Raw genomic sequence first — 19,881 nt, forward strand, 5'->3', positions numbered from 1 at the left:
CCTGCTGAAGACATAAGTATTTAAAAATGGCTCATATATATAGTTTTATATCTAACAAAAGGCTGAGTCATTTCCTAAAGCAGCTAGGCACTGTAGTTTTTAGCCAGCATTACTCAAACAGGAGTAAATAATGTTATTGCTGGGCACTATTTTCAGCTGCGGACTAATGCACATCTAATGTATGTACAGCAGCAAGATAGTGACTGTGGGACTGACTAAGTAAACTGCAGCACAGTGAGAATCCACAGTCTGCCACAGCTATACTAAAAGTATTAGGTATCATGCATGCTACTGCTTGTACTATCATGTAATTGTTGCTTTGAATTAATATTTAATGTTTTATCTCCTTTGCACTCTAATGATTTATCTATATATGCATTTTAATGTGTTATCCTTCTGTGTGATTTAGCGCTTTGAATTGCTATTGCATATGAAAATGTGCTATGTAAAGAAACTTGCCTTGCCTTGTGTTACTGCTAATGAAGGAGCTTGTGAGCCAGGGAAACTACAATGATGTGTTCATAATTGTTGTTGGATACAATGAAGATTTGTGGCACAGAGGAAGGCTAGTTATACAGTATGGTCAGACATATTAAATAGTCTCTTTTCTTCCTCTGTGCCTCTGTTAATCTTCTTTCCTTGTTTACAAAAATGTTGTAGGTCAGCTAGACAACAGGAGTAAGCTGCGTAACGTGGAGGACCTGCGTCTGGCAGGGTTGGACATCACAGACACATCTCTGCGCCTCATCATTCATTATATGCCCTTGTTGTCCAAGCTGGACCTCAGCTATTGTAACCACGTCACTGACCAGTCTGTCAACATCCTGACTGCTGCAGGGACGACCACCAGAGATTCACTCACTGACATCAACCTGTCAGGTACTGCCACATCTTGAGTTACCGTCTCTATTTGCAGTGTATAATACTTCCAGTAAATTTATAAACCAGTCCCACAGATTTCATTTAAATATTTGCTTTTAGGGCCATAATGGCGTTTTTCTGCACATTTGACCTCATTAACCACAAAACACATGTACTTTACAGTACTGTAGAACATTCTCCAAAGCATGTTGTATATTGATTTCCCACCTTCCAGACAGCGACTTGTTTCATTTCATGTTGGCACAGATAGAAAATCAGTCTGGAGGTTGTGACGGTTGCATTGTGCAATGGAGCATATTGAACATTTAGTCACCTTTGTTAAAATGGTAACACTGTGGTCAGCAGGGAGAGATTTGAAACCTGAAAACAAGGTTTGTCTGGAAAGTGTGGTATGAGATCAATTTAAACATCTATATTGATTTGTTGGGATTGTATTTCCGTTTACTTCAGTATACTATAGCACAATGAATGCTTTCAATAAATCCTCTCTCCATGAAGATAATGGTTGGCTTTTGTTGAAACTGTTTGCAAGATGTTGATTGAACTTCATGATCATTTCAAAAGCTGTTACTTCTTGCTGCGCTATTAGAGCCATGAAATGGTCTTACTGTATATTTGTATAGTGCCTTTCTATGCTTTACAGCACACTCAAAGTGCTTTCACACTATTTGGCCATTCACCCATTCACACTCCCAAACACTCACACACCAGTGACATCACCGGGAGCAACTGGGGGTTCAGTGTCTTGCTCAAGGACACTTCGAAATGTTGACTGGATGACTGGATGTTGACTGGAATCGAACCGCTAATCCTCCAGTTAGGAAACGACCCGCTCTACCTCCTGAGCCACAGCCGCCCCCGAAATCACATCAAAAATGATTTGATCACTTACTGTAGAGTGCACAGATACTAAAACAATCTTATTCTTGTTGTCTCTCTGGAGTGCTGTTAAAAGTTAAAAGCCTTGAATCAAAGGGCCATTATGGAAATCACTGAAAGGCAAATGCATTGGGCTTTCTGATGGGTGTAATATTTGTCCCCAAACACTACAATGAGGCTTACATGAACAGGATTGATTAATCCATGCTTGCCATAGCTTATGTCAGTACAGGTGACTCGTTACACATCATTTGTTATTTTTTTCTAACCCACTTTCTCCTCCTGCAGTCTGTAACAGGGTCACAGACCAGTCGCTGACCTATTTCAAGCGCTGTGGAAGCATATGTCATATCGACTTGCGATACTGCAAACAGGTGACCAAAGAAGGATGTGACCAGTTCATCGCAGAAATGTCAGTCAGCGTGCAGTTTGAACTAATAGAAGAGAAACTACTGCAAAAGATCAGCTAGGTATGGGAACATGGAAGGCCATGTGACATCGCCATGTGGTGAAGCCTGCTCCCCACACGGCGGCAGCAGATGACTGTGTGCTTGTGGGGAAAGCTGCTGTTTCTGCAGACTACTGAACACTGTAAAAGTGATGTAAAGGGAAGCTGCGCTGCTAAGCTAGAATGTAAAAACGAAATCTTGTCCAACAAAGGCAATATTGCAAAAATGTTTTTGTTGTTGTTTGCACCTGTTTATAAGCTATTTATTTCTTTATGTTGATTGTTTATGTGTTGTATCATGATTATCTTTTGGTGTTCATAGATTATTTTTTTGTTCCAGTGCAAGATCTATTGCTTTATAGAGTAATATTTTTGTATCAGAAATTGTTTCATACATTTATGTGCAGTATTGAATGCACCAGTGTACAGTATCATACTGTTGGAACAGATAATCACTCAGCATTACTGTCAAGCTCTTTATTACCGAGTGGCACAAATCTAACCATTTGTTGCCAAACTGTAGGATGGTAGCTTGTGTTTGTGTGGGTGATTCTTCTTTTTCAATTATGTGTCAGTGCCCTGTTTCTGATCAGACAAAGGTACTGTACATTTTGTACGTTTCGTGTATATAATGTTATTTTGTCCTTGTGGATGAGATATGTAGAAGAAAATTTAAAAAGTTATTTGCACTGATACAGTAAATATGAATACATGAATGTATTCACACATACACTAAACAGTGTATAAAGTATATTTTTTTCAACACTAAATTGTTCTGCTAATCCTACTAACAGCTTGTACTGTAGTTACTGGGTTATATTAAGGTATACCTGCATACAAAGTTGACTGTCAGTCTCCATCACTCTTTAGTATTATTGGTGCTTTGTAAAGGGAGGCTTTTTATCTCTGCATGCAGCGAAGAAATCTGTTTACACGCCAGTCAGTAGATCTGGTTACTGTTAAACAATATAACCACTTGTTTACTCCTGGTTTTAGCTGAACTACATAAGATAAAATGAGACTTGGTGCTGAATGATGCAAGAAATAAAGAAAAGCCCAGGGTTAGAATATTTTAGATGCAACTGCTTTCTTCTGTGAACCATAAACGGCAAAAACATAAAAAATGTTTTTGCAATTTGCTGTCTTCCTCCAATGCACTTGTCATACAATCAAAGGTGTGCAGAGTTTTGTCAGTTTTTTCATGAGCCATAAATTGTAATCAAACAGACAAGAGGCAAAAAGATGAATAAAAAAGGACTGTTTCTCTGCTTTTTCACATTTAACCTTGTTTATAGCATATACCCCAAAATCCCAGTGACCCCAGAAATTTGGTAGTAGCATGGGGACGGGTTCTGTTTCTAATGGCAGGGAAAGAACAGATTTTATTCAAAACATAAACCAGAATCAGTCAAGCAAATCCATGCCAGTCTCCAGGCGTGGGTTCAGACCCCCAGGTCAAAAACTCTGTCCTAGGGCCAAAGACAATATACAGAGTTGTTTACTACATAGAGGTTCATAGGCTCTGTATGTGTGTACTCCCTGTGCTATATGTGAAAAGCCTACAAAAGCATCTTTCCTGAAAGAGTTGTGTAAATGTAAACATAATTGATTTATTTTTAGAGACCGAGATGGACATTTATTTACACTGGCTGTTTTCTTTAAAATTGTTCAAATGTTCGATTTTTTTTAATGACATTTGTGTTACAGGACATTGCAACTTAATGGCATTATTCAGTTTTCAGATGTATTGTTCTTACTGTGCACATGTATTTGTCAACATGATGTTTAAAGTCATACAGAAGTGACAAATTTTGCTGTTGGAACGTCTCTAAAAACTTTCAGACTTTACTGTGTAATGATTCAATAGGTTTGCAACTTTTTAAAAAGTAAGTCTTTAAAGGTTTTTGTGTAACTTCTGAATAGTGGTTAATATAGTTCAGTGGATGGGTTTACATTCAGATTTTATTTGTTTTCTTAAACAACCGTCTCCATAAAATATTTTGGTATGTTACTGTAAATGTTCTGTCTGTACATAATGTACATGTAAAGCCTCTAGGAAAGGTTAAGTGAACCTTAGAGATATTACATTCATTTTAAACACAGATTTGTGTCAACATTGCCTTTTGGGTTTTTTCTCTTCTTTTTTTAGTTTTAATCACTTAGATTTCAGTCATGTTTGATTTGGTGACAACAAGAGTGATTTAACATTACAGGCAAATACAACAGAACAGGTGTATGTGTTTACAGAGTGCACAAAAACTCGCGTTCTAGGTTAGCGTAGGTGGGCAAGTTGAATCCAGGGTGGGAACGGTGTAAACTGCCACTAACAACGCAAACAACCACATAGAAAGTTCATTACAGAATGTAAATGCACTGAATGGCTAATGCAGAAAAACAATAGCCACCATAAATAGTAGCAAAATGGGATTTAAGTCCATGACAATCTTAAGCATTTGTGTTACATTTCCCAGCTACTGTGTTGGCTGATGGTAAATAAAACCAGTGTATGACCAGTTACAAAATGAAGAGCAAGGTTTTACTTTCTGATTTGTACTGCATTTTATTGAATCTAATACATCATTTTCTCGTTTACCAAAATAAAAATGTTCAACATTCCAAAATATAAAGATCCAGGATTATGAGTGCTCATGATACCATCGTACTCTGGTAATACTGTAGCTGCCCATGAATGACATCTTTGAGATACAGTAGCAGCAACAAACAGACTTACAGAGTAACAGCGTTTGTTACAGTGCATGGTGTCAGTGTCAGTTTTGGATCCAAAGAAGACGACAACAAAAAGTGCTAGAAAGCGAGACCATGACGCAGCTTTAATGGTGAGAGAGTGACATGATCAGAGGACTGACCAAAAGTGGCAGAAATACATTCTGAAAAACAGTATATTATAATTTTTAAACCTCTGTACTAATTAGAATTTTAAATCATGTCATCTCCCAAGTAAATGGAAAAATATACATTTAATTACTTGTCAGTAAACAACAATATAAGCTATCTACTGTATGCAATTCACTTAGCAACTCAGCTTTTTTTAAACATACCACAGGCATACTGTGTACACAGATATCATAGGGACAATGGAGTTAACTGGATCTTATGACAAGAAAAAGTGTTTCATTTGCATAACAGGTCAGAGTAAACCAGGATTCCTCTACCTTTCACTGCGAGATGGATGGTTGGAAGGACACCTAGACAACATGTCAAACCAAGGTGTTGATGCTACAGTGAGTAAAAAGGAAGTAGCACCTGTTACCTACCTAAGATTTGACATGGACAACATCATCAAACACACTTGGTAGACTTGTAACTGAAATGGTATTGCTTGGTGGAAGTTATGAAAACACCATCTCAACTCACAGACCACTTATTTCTCTGAATCTTTCAGCTCCACCTCATGGTCTTCCTCACTACAAGGATGAGGCCATTCGGACGATCTCCACGTCATACATGCCCACCTTAGGTCATGTGAACCATCTCCATTACAAATGAGGAAACTGCTGAAGAAGAGCATGAAATGCGGCTGAAAGCACCAGAACAGACTATGAAATGGGCCTCACGCTGCTGTTTCACAGGTCAGTCGATGTAACAGGAATGTAGTGCAGCACGTGATTTGAGCAAGCAGGAGTTTTACTCTCTGTGCCATCATCACACAGCAGAAGTCACATCTAAGGAAACAGGAGTCACATCCTCCACACAGTAAGTGTTCAAAGGTTTACAGGTACATACTTCTATTTCCTAAAGTTTACAAAACATAAAGAAGAGTCAACTATCATACCAAGTTTGCTGGTTATGAGATACATCATACTGTGAAATTTTAACCCCACTTATCACTCAAAGGCATGACATTTGGCACCTCACACGCTCCTGTGTGTGAGACAAGATGACTCAGAGTGTGTGATGTTCAGATTCATGAATAAACAGTTTCTAAAAACACAGTTTCTTTTTTTCTGATATTGCACATCCTAAAGAACACTGAGGGAGATAACGTGGGGTCATGTGGCGTGACTCTGTAAACCATAGTGACTCTAACCCTGTGATCTTATATTTTTCATCACACTACTTCTCTTCACCACGCAGAACAACCTGACAACACTTCAAGAATCTACAGCTCCTCTCCTCTACTGTGAGTAAAGCCTAAACAGACCAGAAAGTGGTGGCAGGGTGTTCTCCTGTGTTGTGAAAGACCAAAGAGAGAAAGAGTGAGTGTCCCAGTGCAGCTGATGATGGTCCAGCAGGGAGGAGATGTGGGGCTGAAACATAAATTAGTAAAGTAGAGGGAGAGAGAGAGGACAAACTGGTAGGCCAGAGGCAACAGTCTCTTTTCAAGGACTGGGAAGTTGCTCATGCCTGCTGTAGCATTAGGTCCTGTGAGACGTCATGCGCAGCGGTTTATCCTCAGTGATAAATTCAGGGCTTGGACCACACGCACGCCCACGGGCAGTTCTTGCTCTGACACACACAGACGCACGCACGCACACAGAGTTTTAAGATTTGAAGACGTGCACGGCCCGCACTACATACTGCCTGCAGATGGGGCACTCGCTCATCCTCTTTCCACATTTGGTGCAGGTTACCATGTGACCACATTCCAGCAGTACGCAGTCGATGAAGGCGTCCATACAGATGCGACACAGGTTTTCATCAGCCACCAGCTGAGCTTTGACACCATCTGTGGATGGAAATGTGAAATTATGTTTATCAACAATGGTTCTCTGTAAGGCTCATTAACAAAGTGTATGGAGCTCAGTGATGTTGTACAAATGCTCAACAGTCCTACTGGGCCAAAATAGGGCTCATGTGAACAGCATATCAAACATGCCACCTCTGGTTGGTCATGAGCGGTAAATGTCTACTTCCCCAGCAGGTTATAGCAGACAGTAAATGTCCACAATGTTTTGTCAGCATTGCCCAAACGTATTAAACTAGTTTGGCAAAATTGCCTTGTGAGATATTCGGTGTGGTTCTACTAGTCAGACAAACAGAAAACAGCTAAATGAGTCACAGCAGTTGGAGATATCTTAGGTGATGCAGGGGTGGGCCATTTGACTTCACATAAAAATAAAGCATTAAGCCATAAAGAAAATAATTTCAATCCACAAACAAACACAATAACAGCAGTATTTAAATCTAAGCTCTTTAGACAAATATGCTACTGTATGTCCTTAAAATGCCCAGAAAGAAAGGGAAATTTAAACAAAAGTCCATAACAGCTGAAAAAGCTCTTCACATATGAGCAAGTGAATATTCCACATTCACAACAACTGATCGGTTACTTTTAATTTTAAGTAGATGTCAATGAATAAACCATTAATTATACACACACACACACACACACATCAAGCACTCAGCTGGTCTGGCAGCTGACTGATCAGCTCTTTGACCTGGATGTGGCTTCTGCTGCTCACATCTTAAACAAGCCATCAGAGCTGCGGCCTGCCTGCTGTCCCTACATGTCTGCTTGATAAGTGGGCTAATATGACCCTCAAGCCTTTTATGTCAACAAGACAGCCTCTACGAAGCTTGGGAGTGTAATTACACCTGATGGAGACATGCTGCCACTGAAGTAATATGATGGCTCATCAAGAGGTAAAAGCTCTTAGAGAGTGCATTGATGACAGGATGAGAGGCTGACCTTTTGAAGAAAATTAGATGATGCACACTTGAAAAGAAACATGAGCAACACAATGTGGAGACACTGAACCAGATAGGAGATAGATGACTCACGTGACCATAATGTGACAATGTACAGGATAACATGGAGCATGCCTTTGCACTGTTTATTTACATGACATGATCAGTGCAATTTATGGTATGTGTTCATAGGTGGAATGCACAGGGTGCCGTGAAGTGGCTTTTCATAAAAACATCTTACCTCCAGCTCCACTGCTGCAGAGAGGTGGAGGATATGCAACAACTTTATAGATAAGAATGGGCAGTGATAAAGAAAATCTATTAGTTTTGGAAACTGTGAACTTTCCTTTTAACAAAAAAAACAAAACAAAAAAACAATGCTGAAGCAAGAATTTAACAGTTTTTCCATTAAATGTTTATTTCATTATAGGTGGGAGCTAACTATGCAAGTACTGTCATATCAGAACTACAAACATAATAATCGAAAGAACAATTACCTGCAGTTATGCTCACATTTTCCACTAAAAGAAAAAGAGAAAAGGAAGAATTTTTTATTATACAGAACACCAAAGGTCACAATGTAACATTTAGATGTAAAATCTATAAAAATGGCTTACTGGATTTCCTGTTCTGCTCATTTTCTCTGTAGAGTCGATGCACTCGCTCCAGCAGTTCCCACTTCTCACAGCAGCCAGAGTAACTGACAAAGTTCCTGGCAAGAATCTCTTTCAGCTGGCGGACGGACAGGTTTTCTATTGCCTCCTCGTTGTCCAGATCAGACAACGAGGCCCTGATCCTCCTCTGTGTCGCCGGACTGACCTACAGTCCACAGAGCAGAGTCATGACATCAGCAGTAGGACTGTACTCTCGTTTACTTGTAGTATAAAGGCTGTTCATTTCTGCAGATGTGCTTAAATAACAAGTTCCGCACCTCTATGATATTTTCAGTAGACTCAAGGTTCAAGAGGGATGGTGTTGGAGTATCTTCACGCTCCTGTGTGAGTGGAAATCAACATACTGGAGTCAGTTGAGCTACTTTAAACCCTCGCCTTGTGAAGAGGTAAAATAATCTCCATGATATCATACTGGAATGCACAATCTGTTTCTGTACCATTAAAAGTAAAAATACTCTGTCTCTCCAGTCATCTGCTTCAGCACATTTCAGCAGACTTCCATCCCCCTCAAATGCAGATGTGATGATAATGTTTCCATTGGCATCGTGGTGCTAGATGCCTGCCCTCACCCAGACACCATGCTTTCACTCAGACTAGATTCCTCAGGGACGACAACGTGGGCAGCAAAGCGCCAAACCCATTCTAGAGCTCCTTGACTTCACTCAGCCATTTGAAACATATGAAAGTACTAGAAAGCACTCAGAGAGTGCATATTTCTGTCAAGGCTGCTATAGTTCTAATAAGAGGAAATGCCATATAAGATCAACATAACACTGAAATCTGTTGCTCTCAAAAACAAACGGGATCAAAATCTCCTTGGTATAGCATTTTCAATATTCATAGACTAAATCTACCTATCAGGCCATTTTTGTTTGTTTTGCTTGTTAGTAAAAAAATGCAGTGCATTGTATATTCAGACAAAATTGGATAAATCAAGTAAAGAATTGTCTAGAAGGGTTGTCTTCCTTATGTACTAACCCCCACCCCCACCCCAAAAGGAAAGAATAAAGCATGAATAACGTTGATGAATGAAATAAACTAAGTGCCATCCAAAGTTTTGCATGAGGGGGCGTTTGTTTGTAAATCAGTGAATGACTGATTTACTGAGGACTGTAACTGGTGGGTATAGGCTTTTACAACTGATGTGTGTGTGTGTGTCTGAACAGGACACGGTGTTAGCAGTGTTTGCCAGACCTGGTTGGTGGTCCCTGAGCTGTCACTTGGACTGAGCACATCTCCCTGAGAGGCGGAGAGAACTGACTGTTCAGAGGTGGAACGTGTGGCGGACGGGGGCGTGGTGGCGTGTGAGTGTGGTAGTGAGTGTAGACTGTCTGTGTCATCTCCCCCTTCATCCTCCTCCTCATCCTCCTCATGTGTGTCCTCCTCCTCCTCCTCGTCCTCTTCTTCTTCCTCCTCCTCCTCTTCCACCACTGGTCTCGGGGTCACCCTCGGCCCCTGATGACAGAGCACTAGGTCCACCAGGTCCTCTTTCTCTCTGCATGTGTCGGTGGGGATGTTGCGCAGCAGCAGGTACTGGCGTAGGTCTTTCACTCTGAGCTGCATGAGCCGCGGCCGCTGGAAGGCTGTGCCGCGCAGCAGGTGGCAGGTCATGCAGCAACGCAAGTTCTCCTGCAGCACTGAACACAGGGCGCAGAAACTCTTCTTACAATCACAGCAGATGTGCTGTAAAGGAAAAAAGAAGAGATTCACTGATAAAAAAAGATTATGAGCTGCCTGAACTGATATGAACAAATACTAATATTAATACTGGTGTAGCTATTGTTAATTATGGTGTGCTTTTCCTGGACTCATCTGGATCTGAGCGTATTTCTCTGTCAACGAGCAACGCAAAGCTCTATCTGAGACAGTGGCTCATATCCTGTGTGCTCAGTCATTTTCTAGGAAAGAATAAAGAAAAGAATAATAACCGGTAGCTCCTGGTAATGTTTGACATTTGCAGGCTTAACAAAGTCTCCTGATACGGAGCAGCTGAGTAGACTGACACTTCAATGAGTAGGAAAACAAGTCGACCACAGCTATAAACATTTTCTTATCACCAGTGCACACTGGTACCCCAGAAGCACATTTTCTCTGTGACAGATCTTTTTTTTGTTGTTCCCCCAGAACATCATCTTTTATACTATGAAAATATCACGCTGACACGAATGTGTGTATCTAGGGAGTGGACCCACTGTCAGAAAGGCAACTGGTGTGCGGGGGACGATAGAGCAATGTGAAGCAGTGACCAGAGAGGACGCACTGCAGCGTCTTCATCGGTGTCTTGGTGAGTCGGACTGCCAGGCAGATACACTGCAGCTGAACTCTTGACACGTTCAGCTGTGTCCATCCTGAGCACAGCCCATGAAAGTGCCGCTATGACTATATACATAAGTCCTGTGCTCAAAATCCTACTTAAAGTGTAAAAAAAATATATCTATATTTTATTTTCTATATTTAAAATGTCTTGGTTCAGCAAGTGACTCAGTAATTATGAATGTTTCCATGAATGCACCGTGAAGGAAGAGTCTCGTTCTCACAACTGCATGCGATAGTTATATAATTCTGGCTAAATGTGGACTGTGAGGGATTACTCTAACAATTTCTCAGTCTCTGAAAGTTGATTTTTATATTTTTATTTTATATTTTTATATTTTTCACTGACATGAAGTGAAACCAGGCAGCTGGTGGTCAGTCAAAATGTAGTTTGCTTTGGAAAATATTCAGTTGCTAAGGTCTTTATTTAATCGACTAAACCACTGCATGGTTTTCAGATGTCATATGCCTTAACAATCTGTCATTTCTAACTGTATGGAACTGTTTTTAGCAGCTGGTCTTTGGATAATTGTCATCCCTCACACGAGTCTTATTCACCTTGCGTCTGAAGACAGAGAAGGCCAGTCCACAGGCCTTACACAGCTGTCCAGCACTCCCTGAGCTGGCGGGGGGGTAGGTAGAGTACCCAGCACTGGGGGCAAAACGGAAGGGCCCTGCCCCTGCTCCGAACCCCGGCTGCTGTGCCCGCACCGTGCCTGTGCCCATCACCTCGTTCAGCAGACCGCAGCATGATGCCCACATGGACGATGCCCCTGCCTACGGAGTTCACAGCAGAAACACAAACACACACTTTTAGAGAGATCTAATGCAGAATAAGGCTTGTTATAGCGTCTCTCTTCTATCATCAGTGACAGACATGCAGTGAATATGATTTATATTCCCCATTAACAGCTTTAAACTTAGAAAAATTCAGCTTAATCCACATTTTCTGACAGTATCATATAAACACTGCATCAGCTGATTCTCTTTTCAAACACCAGAAACTTGGAGATTGCCACTAAAATAAAATAGAAATAATATATTCTTCTACTATACAAATTTATACTGTATCATTTAAAAACAAATAATAAAAACATTTCAATTTAATATACTTTCCATAATAATGTTAGTATAGAAAAAATGGCAAAATTGCTGAATTATGGTGGACTAACGCAATAATATTTATTGACAGATAGTAAATATTGTGTTATATATAATGTATAGATGTTAGACAACAAATCCAAACTGCTACCAACAATACATCTTTATGATTAAATTATGTTTTATTTTTATTTTTAACTGATAATCAACTCGAGTCACTTTTTAGGAAAATTATCTAAACAAGAAAAGACTGAATGCCGTCCCCCCAACAACTGGGCCGAGATTTGTGATTGTGAAGGGCAGAGCAAATTATTATTTTACAGTAATATTCAATTCAGTGATGTCTTGTGTGTGGAGTTACATCATTTTGTTTAAATTGTTATCTTACTGACCTCCTTTCTGTGCATCACCACACTATTAGAAAAAAACCATTCTCATTAATATCATGACACTGATCTGAACCATACGGTGTCATGCGGCCCAGTGCTCTGTAACAGGCCAAATGGCTCGAGGAGATATTCTCCCTTGGTACGGAAAGAGGATGAATGAGAAAGAGAGAGGAGAGAGAAAGATCCTGAGCAGCACATTATTCAGAGTGCTCTTTAAGAGTCATTGAGGTTAGGGATAATTATACATTAGTAGGCTCTAAAAGCTCCTATTAATGATGCTCTCCTTAAAGATCAGTGGATTGAATTTCTCAGTCACTGCATTATTTCTCTCAATTTGATAAACACATAAGCTACATAGAAGCAGAGGATATGCGAGTGGTCTAAACCACAAAATAAAGCTTGTGAGGGTCAATCGGCAAGAGGTGAATGATATGTTGCCTCTGTATGTCCTGAGGAAACACACGAACTAGCTTCAAGTTAGTGTACTCCGTCTGTAAAGTTGAAGCAAGTGTCCACACAGAAAGAATGACTCGGATCCTGTTTGCTGACCACAAGACAGGCCAGAGACGGGGAGCAAAGATGGCGTGATGGCTCCTGGGTGCATATTGATGAGAGGTGGAGGGAGGGGGAGGACAGTGAGGAGAGAATATGTCTTCTGTTGTTCCCCAGCCTGCACAATCAATAGCTGACACAGGCATAATGTAAGCCCTCTGCGGTTCCCGGCTCTATGTGGAAAACAATGGAATTCACAGGGTCCTGCCACATCCCGTCTTAAGGGAGTGCTCTGCTCGGACTTGTCACAAACACCCTGTGATCTGGCCTCACCCATCTGCTTAGGGATTCATTATGTAACCTTAGGAAAACAGGGACTATATGTGGAGCTCCAGTGACGAGGAGGAGGATCTGCTCCTGCTGCAGTCAGACAGAAGGAGTTTTCAAAGTTCAGATCATTAACAGACTAAAACCTAAAAGATTTCCACTTGTAGTTGATATAAAACAGATACTAATCTGCAAATCATCAAGTATGAAAATCTGAAGGTGGTAATACTTTTATATTTTTTCCTTGATAATTCACAAACATGTTTTTAAGAATGATTAAAATCGTTAATTTCCTGTCAATCAACCAAATGTTTCACCACTAATATTTTATGAATTTATGTTGTTAAGTGTATTGGAAAACCCTAACTTTAAGATACTTTAGGCAAAGAAGTTGATTATAAGGATTTAACCAACTTTGTTTTTAGTTTTGTTGAATTGCCTCCATTTTCATAATGTCACAAGCGATTGGATTTTTTTTTTTATATAGATCACTTTTGAGCAACATGATTTATTTTCTATTTTATTGTAAAATGCTTTTTGTGCTATATTTGGTTTCAGCTCTTGATAGATTGTATTAAATGTATGTCTGATTGTTCTCAGTTAAATTTCTTCACTTTATCATGATAAATGCCTTTAGTTTTGTGAGGGCCATGATGCATAACAATTTGAATTATTCACCTGAGGCTTAAACTTCAAGTGATGCTCAGACACAGCTGTCCTTGTCTGAGAACGAAGCCACTAAAAGAAATATTTACTGCATTCTCCAGGATGAGGAGCCGCTGCAGTCTGCTCATAAAAATCAGTCGTTCCTGGCTTGAGGCCAGCAGCACAAGTTCCCTCTGTCACTTCAATTAACACACTGTAAGCTGTGCAGGCAGGGAGTCCCGAACAAACAAGTGACAAGAGCAAACATCACATGTAGTACAGAGTTTTATTTTTGGTTGCATCAGTTATAGTTTCTCTACAGTCTGATTTTTGTCATTTCAGCCACCCTTGGGTGTCAGGTCTTGGCCAAATAACTGTGATATGGCTCACACTGCTGCTGGAATTTGATCAGCAAACAATCCAGCTCCAGTGTGCTCAAAACAAACATCCATCCATCCATTATCTATACCACTTATCTTGAAGGGGATCAGGGAAGGGGGGCAGGAGCCTATCCCAGCTGACACTGGGTGAGAGGTGGGGTACACCCCGGACAGGTTGCCAGCCTATCACAGGGCTCACGCACAGAGACAGACGCCCACACACACTCACACTCACTCCTACGGGCAATTTAGAGTCACCAGTCAACCTAAGATGCATGTCTTTGGACTGTGGGAGGAAGTTGGAGCACCCGGAGAGAACCCACACAAGCACAGGGAGAACATGCAAACTCCACACAGAAAGGTACTTGGTCGGCTGGGGCTCGAACCCAGGTCCTTCTGGCTAATCACTGCTCACCGTGTCGCCCTCAAAACAAGCATGAAGCTATTAAAAGGGGAAAGTAGCAAAAAGTTACTGAGGCACAGATTTAGAGACCCACCGGCTCAGGCCTTGTATGGCTGAACAGTGACCTCATAAAATCAGCTTCTGAGGATCAAATCTCAAAGACCGCATCAACATGGATGTGTCGAACCACAGGGGGCCTACTGTAAATGGGTCATGTAGATACTGGAGCATTCAACAAGAACTATGTGTGTGATGTCAAGAAGTCTGACGCTGATGCTAAGTAGAACTCCAAACAAAACCAGATAGAGTTGACTGATGCATTTGTGTAATTTTAACTTTAATATTACTTGATAAATTTTATTATCCATGAGGGAAACAATACTACATCTAAAGTTACCTAGAAAGTTCGGTTTACCTATCACAAGTACACAGCCTGTGAAAACCTGTCACGTTTGGCTGTCGAGGAAGCGTGAAAACGTTTGAAGCTATAACAGCAACAGGTTATCTTGGCAGATGATATCACTACAAGGAGAGCTCCACTGATTTTAGACAGTGTTTGTTTACTGGTTTGGGGGAGTACTAATATATAAAAGTTGTATAAAGCCACTAAGGTTCCAGAAAGAGATGTGGGATGTCTGATAAATCATGTGATGTCCCTTCAGTCTATGTTGGTCTGGTCTGTAGACTAGAAGTTTAAAAAGTACAAACAAATCTGGAGGTAGAGTTAGAAAGACGTCTGCAGTCCGCTCCTGGATCATCTCCTCTGGCTCCAGGTAAAATTAACTGCCACTAGCATACACACATTGGGCTTGACTTGCATTGTGGGTAACGTAGGCATGCTGTGAACACTGGATCATGTACTCTGTTAAGATTATAGCTACATATGTATAAACGATCAAAGAATATGTCTGATGGTTCTGTCACTTCATAGTATATATTGTCTATGCATTTGCAAGAATGACAATACATTGATATGTACCGAACGGAGAATAAACAGCCGTGCACGATCATACATTTTGTAGCGAGGTCCGTCTTTACCTATCTTTCCACCTTCCAGTCTCTCTCTCTCACATTTCATTTCTTTTTGTCTGCTCTGGCATCAAGTCAAAATGTCACTCACACTGTGAAAAGTGAACTCTGCAGCCTGGCTGTTCAGACTGTCAGAGAAAATAAACAAATTAACTGAACACCTTTTCTTGTTCGTCTGAAATGCTAAGATTAAATGGAATAAGTCATTTAAACACCCATAAGATTAAATGGAATAAGTCATTTAAATTGCACATACTAAAATAGAAGTGCATGATTTAATGGCATCAGTTAGAGCCTGCAAACAAACACATAAAACTCAAGCTGTTATCAGTTAAGGATGGATTTCTCTGTGCCAAATCCAGATAATGTAATTATCTGAAGTTCGGGAGCGGGACCTGACCCGAACCACGCCTCTTCCATTTTCATACTATTTAACCCACTAAGGCCTCCACTCTTTTGCTTCTGCTTTTTGTTACGCACAAGCAACCACATATACACAAGCATTCAGTATCCTTATAGTTCATTCATTCAACCTTCTACTTCCATTTGTAGTTAGTGAGGGCAGGTCCCTGCTAGTGAAATAACAGATTTACACAGTTTACTCCAAAGGCACACGACGACTTGGGAAGGATTTATCCTTGAGAATACTTCTGGTGCAGCAAAACAAACACATATTGGCTGCTGAAGGAGATTGTCCTGCAATATCAAAACATGAGTGGACTGTTTTACAGCCACCACCAGAAATCTGCTATGCCCTCTGGACACTCTTTATACTGTAGCTTCAGACTTCTTCATCCACTTTAGAAGTCAGGCCCCAGGTGAGCTTAGTCTCATTTGGAATGAAGTATGATCCAATGTGCTGCATCTCATCATTTTAGTAGGGGATAAGTGAGTATTTGTGTCCATGGCATACATGATGTGTTTACTGACCATGGTGAATTTAAATGTTAAAAGGATTCTGAATGGAAAGTTAAAAATGTTAAAATACCACAGACCAAATCATAGTTGGTCTGTCCCAGATTAAAGTGGCATTCGTAACACGTTCTGTACCGTATGGCAGTCTTTCCCATTTTGAGATTTCGGCTGACACGCTCCGTTCCACAGGGGCAGAAAAGCTGCTTTTCTATTTAAACTCGATTAGTCAATGAAACACCATGTCCATTTTGTTTCTCTGCCTGGGACACAGTGATGATGATGTGCCTTAGGTAAATTAACTGCACCGTCCACAAGACTTAAGCACCTCTGGTATCCAAATGATTCACCTACTGCATATACAATTTTACTGACATACCTGCAGAAAATTGGTATCAAAAGTGAATTATTCATTGTGAAGAATGGATCTTTTCAGTGTTACGTTACTGTTGCACTGTGTACGAGTAGTAAAAAGTAACCAACTGCACCTGTAGAAATACTTTAATGATTATACAGTGCAGAGGAGAGAGAGTTCCCCAGTCTTCTGGTCAGATAAGTAGCCAACTAAGGGACGCCATCATTTTTACAGTGAACGCCCAAAGTGGAATTCAAACCTCAAGAGAAGGTCCACATTCCTACAAGAAGTGTTGTTTGAGAATGGGGTGAAAATAACTTATTTGAACAAAATAAAAGACCAGCAGACAGATTTTCTTCTCCTCCTAGCTCCATAGAATGTGGGATATTTAGATAAAAACTACCTGACCAGCCAGAGCAAAGTTCCCAGCTATCTAGCTTCCAGTTGCTCCTCAGGGAAACACTTTGTCTAGGTACATATACTACAATACTTCATTTAGAAATGTAGTGGGGTAAAAGTGAAACAGAATAAATACTCGCTTGCACTTCAAGACAGTGCGGTCTATGTGAGTGAATGTAGTTTTTTTGCACCTCTAGTTATATTATTTCCATCTTTCAGTAATGCACGGAAGCAGCTTCAAACTGGATGCACCCAATCACAAACTGTTTAACTGAAATAACAGCTGATGAACCGCCTCAAAGAGAAGCGTGTTAGTTTTGCATGCTGTGTGTACATAGCGCTAATGATGCTGGTGATTGTTGTAGTGGCAGTGCTGCCTGCACCTCAACTTTCACCGTCACTGCCACCACAAAATCAATGACATCATCGCCATCATCTTCATCATTATCAGTCCAGGGCTCGAGCTGCCAGACAACATCTTCACCTCTCCTCCTTGTGTTGCAGCCTATCTGTTACGACACACACACACACACACACACACACACACACACACACACACACACACCCTCCACTGACAGGAAGGAGACTCCGGTGAACCTCCACAGACCTGAGAGGTAATCCTCTCTGTATACACCGAGACGTGTCCCAAACATTCCCGCACTCATTCACTCTCTGGCCGCAGTCTCTCTCTCTCTCTCTCATTAAAGCGGATTACAGTGTGAATGGACGTCGCTCCGGCGGCTTTATTCCACTAAACTATCACACTGGGATCAAATCAAGCCCATTAAAAGGCTACACGCTGTACACGCTGTTCCTCAGGACGGCTGAAGATGCAGGAAAGGTATTTCCAGGTTTGCAAGCTCGCCAGTAAAATAACAAGCTGGAAGGGCAGTAGATAAGTAGATCTCTGATGACAAGTTCAAATTAAAACAGTCGATGTTACATTAAAATGCAAGCCTGTTGAAGTATGTGCACCCAAATGAAATTAATTAACATTGGGATGGATGTGTTCCCTGCTTGTTGGTGCAGCACCATGCGCAAAACACAAGGAAGGAACCTCAGAAATGGATCCAAATCAAAAAGGAATTGCAGATGGAAGTCACATACCTTCATTGTACCTCCGGTTAGAGGAATTTGCCGAGTAATGTCAGAACGACGACCATTGCAAAGACACAAGGAATCATACCATTACGTCTTCCCTCTCACAAGCTGCCTGTGTATGTGGAGTAAGCATAACGTAATGGCCAGGAGAGCCGCAACCAACCACAGAGCGCACACAGACGCTTGCATCTTTAGCAGCCAATCCGCTTTAACACATCACTGGAGTGGACGTTCGGTGCCGTGCGTAGAGACGCATGTGAGCCTCGCACACGCACCATGCTATTTTCACGGCTTATTTCACAGTTTATTTTAGCGAATTAGTTTAATTTTTCACTACCAGGAAGTGTGTCAAGCAAAGCGCTCAGCTCCAACAGCCTTGCTTCGATTTTGGTTCACTGTATAATCAAGTATTTTAGGTTTTCTGCTTTTTTCCACAAATATTATTTGTTTTTGTGTTTTTTTCATGGTCTAATTTCAGTCAGAGGAAACAAATCAAGCATAACCTCTGTACCCAACGCATGCAGAGTTATTTTTATTTGGCTTCGTATCATAGGTTAGTGCGGTTATTCGTTCTTTACGCCCATATCTAGCCTATGTGTGCACACGTGTGTATGCGCCCGTGCATAAGTATACACACAAGGCTGAAGTCTGTGCTTCGGAGATTAGAGGGCTTTTCTTTTATTACATCGCCAGTACCCGCTGTGAGCCCGCAGGGGGCAGCAGATACCGCCATCACATTATTATTATTATCATCATCATCCAAGACATAACCGAGCCGCAGGAGAGTATCTCTGCTCATGATGTTCTTACTGTATTTATTATAAGTTATGGAACTGTTGTGGCAGTGGTGCAAAAACACATTTAAAGTGTCTGTCACACCCACAATGATGCATAATCAGAATCAGAATCAGCTTTATTGGCCAGGTGTGTTGAACAGAAGGAATTTGATTCTGGTACAGTGGCTCTCAATGTGCATGTACATATCCCCATGCAAGGCAACAGCAAGGGGCAAGTAAATAATATACCAACATAAGGCTGTGTGGTATAACAAAATAAACAGTATAAACAAGCAATAAACAATGCAAACAGGCAAAGGAATGTTCATTAGGAAATGAGATAAAAATAGAATAAAAATAGAGTAGCTAAAAATAGAGACCTGTATGGATCTGTATAATCTGTACAATGAATATATATACACAGGTATTGCACTGAGGGTTATTGTCCAGTCATACTGTCATGGGTTAAGTATTCATCAGGGTGACAGCCAGGGGGAAGAAACTGTCCCTGTGCCTGGTTGTCTTAGTGCACAGTGACCTGTAACGCTGTCCAGAGGGGAGGAGTTCAAACAGATTGTGTCCGGGGTGTGAGGACTTGTCGCCATCTCGGATGAGACCAATGACCGCAGGTCGAACTTCCCGAGCTGGCACAGGAAGTACATCCTCTGCTGTGCCTTCTTGGTGGTGGTCCTGATGTTGGATGTCCACTTCAGGTCCTGGGAGACAG

General features: G+C 41.0%; 2 protein-coding genes across 4 annotated transcripts in view; one reads left to right on the plus strand and one right to left on the minus strand.

Moving 5' to 3' along the window:
* Window positions 1-2,945, plus strand: part of kdm2bb (lysine (K)-specific demethylase 2Bb) — a 23,208-nt gene extending 20,263 nt beyond the window's left edge. Inside the window, 2 exon segments of the mRNA XM_020585732.1 lie at window positions 661-879; window positions 2,050-2,945. Of these exon segments, the coding sequence (XP_020441388.1) occupies window positions 661-879; window positions 2,050-2,231 (401 nt within the window). The 3' untranslated portion in view covers window positions 2,232-2,945.
* Window positions 2,946-5,444: 2,499 nt separating this feature from the next.
* Window positions 5,445-18,502, minus strand: rnf34b (ring finger protein 34b). 3 transcript variants are annotated; one of them, XM_020585733.1, is made up of 8 exons: window positions 18,385-18,502; window positions 11,404-11,622; window positions 9,727-10,215; window positions 8,790-8,852; window positions 8,476-8,677; window positions 8,356-8,379; window positions 8,100-8,141; window positions 5,445-6,896 (listed from the first exon to the last, which is right to left on the minus strand). In XM_020585733.1, exons 1-8 carry the CDS (start codon window positions 18,388-18,390, stop codon window positions 6,712-6,714), a joined length of 1,230 nt encoding a protein of 409 aa, XP_020441389.1. In that variant the 5' UTR covers window positions 18,391-18,502; the 3' UTR covers window positions 5,445-6,711. The 3 variants fall into 3 exon arrangements, with proteins under 3 accessions (XP_020441389.1, XP_020441391.1, XP_020441392.1); XM_020585736.1 differs by having other exon boundaries at window positions 6,711-6,896; window positions 8,100-8,113; XM_020585735.1 differs by lacking the exon at window positions 8,100-8,141.
* Between the last annotated feature and the right edge of the window lie 1,379 nt (window positions 18,503-19,881).

The sequence above is a fragment of the Monopterus albus genome, unplaced genomic scaffold, assembly GCF_001952655.1.
Source record: "Monopterus albus unplaced genomic scaffold, M_albus_1.0 scaffold375.1, whole genome shotgun sequence".
In the NCBI taxonomy this organism is placed as follows: Eukaryota; Metazoa; Chordata; class Actinopteri; order Synbranchiformes; family Synbranchidae; genus Monopterus; species Monopterus albus.